Source organism: Orbicella franksi, chromosome 8, assembly GCF_964199315.1.
Source record: "Orbicella franksi chromosome 8, jaOrbFran1.1, whole genome shotgun sequence".
NCBI classification, from domain to species: Eukaryota; Metazoa; Cnidaria; class Anthozoa; order Scleractinia; family Merulinidae; genus Orbicella; species Orbicella franksi.
Window position 1 is genome coordinate 7,954,170 of NC_138152.1, and position 7,976 is coordinate 7,962,145.

General features: G+C 36.0%; 2 protein-coding genes across 4 annotated transcripts in view; both read left to right on the forward strand.

Moving 5' to 3' along the window:
- The window catches only part of LOC145495511 (uromodulin-like), a 214,892-nt gene that overhangs the window by 123,591 nt on the left and 83,325 nt on the right, over positions 1-7,976 (forward strand). The gene's annotated exons all lie outside the window — the stretch shown is intronic.
- The window catches only part of LOC145495556 (cysteine-rich with EGF-like domain protein 2-B), an 89,725-nt gene continuing 82,908 nt past the window's right edge, over positions 1,160-7,976 (forward strand). For 2 of the 3 annotated variants that reach the window (XM_081475195.1, XM_081475196.1), the window contains exons 1-2: positions 1,160-1,660; positions 5,547-5,806. In XM_081475195.1, the coding sequence (XP_081331321.1) occupies positions 1,591-1,660; positions 5,547-5,806 (330 nt within the window). In that variant the 5' untranslated portion in view covers positions 1,160-1,590. Of the gene's footprint in view, positions 1,661-5,546; positions 5,807-6,101; positions 6,506-7,976 lie in introns of those variants that run through there. The other variant, XM_081475197.1, reaches the window with a different exon arrangement.

Below are 7,976 nucleotides of genomic sequence, written 5' to 3' on the forward strand. Positions count from 1 at the left end.
ATTAAGTTCTAAGTAACCTTTATTTCGATAATTTCGGGATTAGCCTGAGTTTAAGTCGCCATTCTAACGAATTTGTGATAGGGTTGTAAATGTATTTGGTGATATTTCAATTATATTACAGATTTAAGTTCAACAAACGTTTATTTAGCAGACAAGGTTCGCACTTTTCATAAAGCGAAAATAAAATGTCTCTTAGCTTTGGTAGAATAGTCAGCTTAATTAACGTACATGATGGCGGGCAAACTAAACACATCTGTTGCGTATTTACCTCAATTCGCCTTAATTTAGGTCACGTTAACTTCAAATACCTCAATTAACATGAGTATTAATTTCCTTTAGAAAATGGACCTTCTAAGAACTGCACTTTAGTAAGTTTGGTTGCGTGTTTTATTATGTATTTCTAACAGCCTTTGAGCGAATCGTCTTTAAATAGAAACGTAAACTCCTCGAAACATGACGGCGTCAAACTGTGCAAACAAACAACTGGTCGAATGATAAACACTTTTCAATTAATACACGTAAATCTAAAGTGCTTGTACTTTAAAATCTTTATCTTTCTCGTTCTTTGCTTGTTGGAGACTCCAAAGGTTTTTGGGAAGAAGAAATTATAGCCTTTTGCATGAGACAAGGGATAATTTTCAATTACTTTAATGGAACAAGTGATGTCTTGGAACTATCAACAGAAACTTGATATCAAGGGGCAAAATTGCATAAATTTAAAGTTTTAAGGCATTGGTAGGAAGTGTAAACTCTGATTAGGAAATCTGTCGTCGTTTACTTTATTGATTCTTGAGTAGCTTTCTCTCCCAATAGTCTTTCACAGGTCTGGGTATTCAACATGTACACTTTCTCATTGTAGAATTGTAGAATGTACAAACACGCGGGATGAAAAAGGGATATCATTAACGAAGGTTACCGTCTCAATAAACTATATATGATGTTCAAAAAAAATAACATTCAAACAAATGAAAGTATAACAATAAAATATCTAGATGCAAGACTAAATAGCGGAAATATGAAACTGAATCATCGCTGCGTTCAGTTTAAGAAAGAATGTTATTTCTTAGAAGGAAAACCGAAATTTGAGAAATTTATTTTCTTCATTGATCTGAGGTTTAACTGCAGATAATTTATGCTATCAACGTTTGAGGACAGTGAATTAGCGTAACGACCTTAACCATGCCTTTTATTTCGATAAAAAGCAAAACAAAACAAAACAAAATAACTCAAACTCAAACTTTCACTAGAGTGGTTCTCCTTCAAATGTATTCAGTAACCAACCTACATGTAGGTAAATAAATTAACTAAAGAACCGTATTCTATTTACTCATTAAAAATGCACAATCAGAGCAGAAAGTTTATATGTACTTTGTGGAGTGCACTCTCTTGTCAAGTGAATAAGTAACATGATTGGTTTACGTCTGTTATCTGAGCACTGTTTTAAATTTAAGCCATATCATGCCATCTTTCATTAGTCGTTGTTAGCTTTTGCTGGAGCTTAATTCGACAAGACATCACTGGTGATTACTCAATACTGTATTGACTTGTATCTGAGTCTTATTAAGTGGAGACATCCGCCGCAAGTTAAGAATGAGTTTCTCTCTGCTTTTCGTTCTCGTGTCATGGATTTCAGTAATCCCTTGTCCAACTCGGGCGCAGGGTGAGTTTAAAAAAATTTCCTCTTTACCTGCTTTGTATTTTATAGATGCTATCTTAATTTCTAAGTCAGCGTTCCACAGTTTGGTTAAAGATGGCTGTTAAAGGATTCTTGATAATTTGGGAAACGAATCTTTAGTCGGAAATTATACTTAGACTAATATGTTCGAATAAGCATCACATTGTTTCCATTCTGTCTTACGCTGAGTCAGTGCTGTATCTCTCTGTACTGCATTTATCCTGGCAAGCGCGGACGTATGACGAGAATAAAGGAAATCAAGCGAAGCATAAACTGATATTGTCACAATAGTCTTCCAATTTTTGAAAATTAAGTGATATGTAAGCAAGCCTATCTACTTCTCTTCGTGATCGAGGGTGAGTCTGTAGTCCACTGGTTGAATCGGGAACCAAGACATTCGCTTATGATCTCTGATTAGCCGTAGATTTGGAAGCGATGTGATAGAATGGTACACCCGTTTGTCTTCATAACCAGGTCATTCAAAAAAGTGCCGCATTGTCATGTAAAACGAGGAAGTGAGACAAATCTTAAACTAGGTTTACCTCTAATACATAAAAAGGCAAATGACAACAGTTTGAAGAAACCATGTTTCCTTGATTAAAAGTTAAGCTGAGCATTTTCCTCTTCATTGGAAAGTGTGTCTAACAGTTAACTAGAGGTGCTTACTGTAAATCCTTGGACAGTCACTCAATCTTTTTAAGTCTAATAAACAATATCTCGTATGAGATACGTGCGTCATTTGAATACCATATCATGTATACGATACGTACATCAGCCGTGTTTACCAAATTCAAATTACTTCAATTTTCTTATCTTGTGTTTTAAACCTGATTTTACTTTGTGATACATGTATGTACGGCTCATGCTTTTTATTAAAACAGTCTGTTTCCTAGCGCGAGTAGAATAATCAATTCTGCAATTTTTTGGCCTGTAGATCGAAACTCACAAAGATTTCAGAGGAAGTTGCTGCTGTTTCTCAAAAATCACCCAAAAGCCAGGCAAATTTTTGAGCAGACAAGAGAACTCTGATCTGATATTTATTTGTTCGGTTTGGTGTTCGTTCATGTACAAGCCTTCCTTGTGAAATGCGATACAAACACAGAACCTGAGAAAGCGCTGTTGACATTGTGATGGCACGAGTAAAGAGAATTAATATTTTGATTTTTCTTCATTTTCTTGCATTTTTTCCCGAGGAAAAGGAATTTAAAACATAGTATAAATTAACTTGAATTCAAGATCGTGCAGTGGGTAATAGTCAGGTGCTTGAATATGTATGATAAAAAGAGGAAATTTAAGGAGTGTTAACGCGCGCAATTCAAGGAGTGTTAAAGCGCGCAATTTAATGAGTGTTATAGTCTGGGATTTAAGGAGCCTTAAAATGCGCAATTTAAGGATTGTTAAAGTGCACAATTTTAAGAGTCTTAAAGTGCGTAATTTAAGGAGTGTTTAGTTGCACAAATTAAGGAGCCTTAAATTGCGAAATTTCTAGAGCCTCAATGTGCGTAATTTAAGGAGCCTTAAAGTGCACAATTTAAGGAGTCTTAAAGTGCGCTATTAAAGGAGTCTTAAAGTGCGCAATTTAAGAAGTCTTAAAGTGCGCTATTTAAACAGTCTTAAAGTGCGCAATTCAAGGGGTCTTTAAGTGCGCTATTTAAGTTGTGTTAAAGTGTGCAATTTTAGGAGTCTTAAAGTGTGTAATTTAAGAAGTGTTTAACTGCGCAAATTAAGGAGTCTTAAATTGCGCAATTTCAGGAGTCTTAATGTGCGTAACATAAGAAGCCTTAAACTGCACAATTTAAGGAGCCTTAAATCGTGCTATTTAAGGAGTCTTAGAGTGCGCTGTTTAAGCAGTCTTAAAGTGCGTAATTTAAGAAGTCTTAAAGTGCGCTATTTTTAAACAGTCTTAAAGTGCGCAATTCATGGAGTCTTAAAGTGTACTATTTGAGGAGTCTTAAAGAGCGCAAGTTAAGGAGTGTTAAAGAACGCAATTGAAGGAGTCTGAAAGTACATACGTTAAGGAGTCTTAAAGTGCGCAACTGAAAGAGTCTTAAAGTGTTTAATTTAAGGAGTGATAAGCGCCCAATGAAACTTGAAACTAGATATATTACGTAAAGCATTTTTTGGTGATTTTACGAAAGCTTTAATAAAGAAGACTTGGCCCAGATACTGATAATGTTCCAAATTGTTTCTGTGGTTCAGGACCAATTTACAGAAACACTCGTGAAAGTATCAGAAAAATACATAAAAAAAGCTGGATAGGAATACAGAATTTTATCCTATTTTTCATCCACAGTGTAACGACTAAAATTGTCGTGATTCTCATCAATACCCACCGCTAATTTAAAATAACAATACTGTTAGTAGAGGTTGTTTAAGCGCAAATTCTAAAGAAAAGTTTGCCGGGGTCTAGACCCAATAGTAAAAGTGTTATCGAATTAAATGCGAATTATTTTGTAAAAATTTGCCAAAGATTAAAATCGATGATGATGTAAATCCGACATAGACGTCGTGTCTCGTACTAATTAGCCATTTCCAAATTTAAGGCAATCTAATTTCTCTCTTGCAACACGTAAATTTTCTCGAAGACTTGATCTGACCTATCAGTCAACAAAAGCTAATATTTGAAGGGGACGGTTCCTTCTTCTGCCGTTGAGCGAAATTTCGGGTTCCACAACTACTAATTTTTTTAAAACTAAACTTGAAAAGCTTGATCAGCACTCTCTATTGTCAGAATATTAACAGGCTGTCTGAATAGACAGTTGGCAAAAAACAAAAAAAACAAAAAAAACATGGGTATTATGTTGAAATACCTCCAAATTCTCACAAAGAGAGTAACTGGGAAATGTGTGATGCTTAGATAGGAGAATTTACGCTTGATATCGGCAATGAGAAGATTACAAAACAAGCCGTCACTTGCACTACGTTGTTCTCTAATTATTACTAAATTACGACTTCGAGGTGTCCAGTCTTCTAAATATTTGTAGTTTGCTATTTCATTTAAACACCAAGTAAGTGATTTAAGCATCAGGGTGGAATTTTTAAGAAAGAATTCACCTGAGGTACGAGTAGCATGTAAACAAACACTTTGTACTGAGATTGTCTACATCGTGTTGCAAGCTTCTGTTTGACTGTTTTAAAATTCTTCTGAAAAATTAATTATTTCTAACACATTACATATGGAAAAAACAGTTGAAAATACTGGTGAAATGAAACTAATGATATAATTTTACCTCCGTTTGCATTATTTCTTTGAACTGTGAAATTTATTGTATCTAGTTCCCATAAATAAGATGTTATCAGTGTTATTCAAGGTACCTAGTTGATATATCTTTAGCTTTAAGAAAATGTAAAAGGGACTGAAAAGTACCTAAAATTAATCTGGTCCACTTAAAACTGAAATTTCTCGATTTACTATCGTATTTCGTCGTAAATTCTTCATAAAAAAGCGATGACACTGAAAGGTGAACTCGGAAATAAATCATGCAGTTATCATGGATCCTCACAAGACTTAGCAAGCGGGAAAGAAAATTGCGAGTACACTCTTAGCTCCCCTTTAAAGAAGTTATTTCATATATATTTGGTATCACAACAATAACGAACCGGTTAGAAATTATAGTTTTACCGATTTGTTTATACAAAGGTCTGGCAAAAAAATCAATCTCGTGCGTGGAGAGTAAAGCGAAATAAAGATATACTGCATGTTGATAGGAGATACTATGTACATAAGCCCTCAGCACTCACTCCTAAATTACTCTGTTCTTTAAAATGTTTGACTGTTTATTTTTGTTTCAGACTTTAATTATAAAAGCCTGTTTCAAATTTTCCTTTATTTATTGTAAGCTCTAGATAAACATGTTTACATTTTTTTCAGATGGAGGACGTGAGCTGTACTTTCCAGCCCACTATTTCTATGCTGAGAAACGTTTAGTGAACCACTGGATAAAAACCACGATTGTCAATGACTTGGACGAGTGTGAATACCGTTGCTACCTGGATGCAAACTGTGTCAGTCTTAATATTAAGAACAAAGATCCCAACGGAACACATGAATGTGAGCTGAATAACTCCACTCACTTGGAGCACGACGGGAATCTGACGGACAACTATCTTTACTATTATCGTGGCGCCGAAGTAAGTGACTATCATTTTTTTTTTTTTTTTTTTTTAAACTTTTCGCCTTCAGTTGTTTGATAAGCCAATTTACACCAAAGTTAATGGACATATAAGCTCTCCACGAAAATCTTAATATTTGTGCATAAATTACTTTTCTTACGTCCGGGTTGAGTCGGCTAAAATCGGCTGACAAGAATTTCAATCCCAAGGGTGAAATAAACGTGTGTATTGAGCAGTCATTCATTCATTTATTCTAACAACAAGAGAGTAGTAGATTATTTATAAGCAACTATTTTCCTTTTCTGCGTTTCAGAACAAGTGCGGAAAGATCGGACGGAAGTGCGAGAACAACTCAACTTGTCAGTCCGGTTTTACACAGAAAGGATATCGATGTTCGTGTACTACTGGGTTCGAGGGCGAACACTGTGAGACTGGTAACTATGCTACTCCTAACATACCCTTATGTTGTAACTATCATTTAGCGTAAATTTCGTTGAACATCAAACATTCTGTGGTAGAAGCCGAAACTTTCAACATCCCGCTCTTAACACATTAAGGCTAAGACTCGCATATTTCTAGAAAATAGTTCACCATGATTTTTGACTCTCTTAAACGAATTTTCTGGTCCTTTCCCCAGACAAATTATCGATCACTTACAAACAGCTTCTCGTTGAAAATTAACAGTTAAATTGGCTCTTGACACCAAGTTTAACTGATATTCCAAATTTTACAATTTGTTGAGGTAAGCTTGCTTCTTCGATTCAGTGGATCCTATGAAACATGTTCTACATTCGTTGAGCAACAAATGCTGCAGCTCCTGTTCAGCAAATGCTGAACAGTGTATCATGTGATGTTGACCGTTGAAATATGCCGTTCAACACGTTGAAAGTTGTTGAACGAAAGTAGAGCTTGGTTTACTCCAGTCAACAAATTGCCACTTATTAAACGGCTTCAACCAATCTGTAGCTGCGAACGGCGACAAACCATGGACAAATTCACTTTAACCAGAACGTTTAATTTACGATAGGCCATGAGAACAACTCACAGTGATGCCACGATGTTACAACGGTAGAATTCTTAGAAAAACACTGACAATTTGAACAAAACTGACCTAAAACGGTAGAAAACTTGACATAATTGAGGTTTTAACTCGGTGGTCTTGTGGTCACCGTTCAAAGAGGCCACCTCTACGTATGCGCGAACCTAAATATCCCTTCACAGGCGACCCAGCAGTAACACAATCGTTTTCGAGTTTGGTGTCACGTGCCTTCGTGGAAATATCAACATGGCGGCCGAAAAGTTGGAATCAGCTGAGTTCGAATGGAGTCAGTTTTGATAACACCAGTCAACTGATCAATCCGCACGAGACTTTTCCGTGCCTGTGCGATATAAGATCGAAGGATCACAAAAACCGTGACATGAGAAACACAGCTCTGGTAGAGACTGCAGCAAAACTTGGAACAGCGAGTGGGTAAATCCTTGCTAATTCAGGTGATAGTTTTTGTTTGCTTGTTTTTTTTTTTGTCGACGCTTCATGTCAACGGCGATAACGCTCGAAGCACAAAGCGACAGCAACATATCCTCGTCCGCCATTTCAAGTTCGCGTCAAAATGTGTAGTTGTTGCTGAACAAAAGTTGCACGAGTGTTCAACAAGTTGCAACAACGTTTCAACAAGTCGCAACAATGTTCAACATTTGTTGATCAACAAAAGTTGAACGATGTTGCACCGTGTATCATTCGCTTTATTTGGAGTGGCGGATGTGATACATTTAGTGTATGGCAGCCAAACGTCCATGACAAGGGGGTCAGTAAGGAAGCCACGCCGGGCATGTAGCCAAGGAAGCAAACCAAGAAGAGATTATGAATGTTAGTTATTTTAGACTTTCTCGTAAACTGTTAAATGTTCCCTTCAAAGCTCACAATCAATGTGACCCAGTTTACAAGTCCCATAAAGCTGAAGAAACCATCGTTTTTTTTAAAATAGCATTTGCATCAATGACAAGTTATGAATCCCGTTCAAAATAGCGCTGGCTGCAGACCCATATTTCTATTTTTTTTTTGTTTTTTTTTTTTTTTTTTCACATGTTTATTGCTTTTTCACACCCACAAAAAAACTTAACAAACACATAACTTTCATTAAAACTATCCTACTAACATTAGCGTGAGTAATTACAATGAATGCTTATA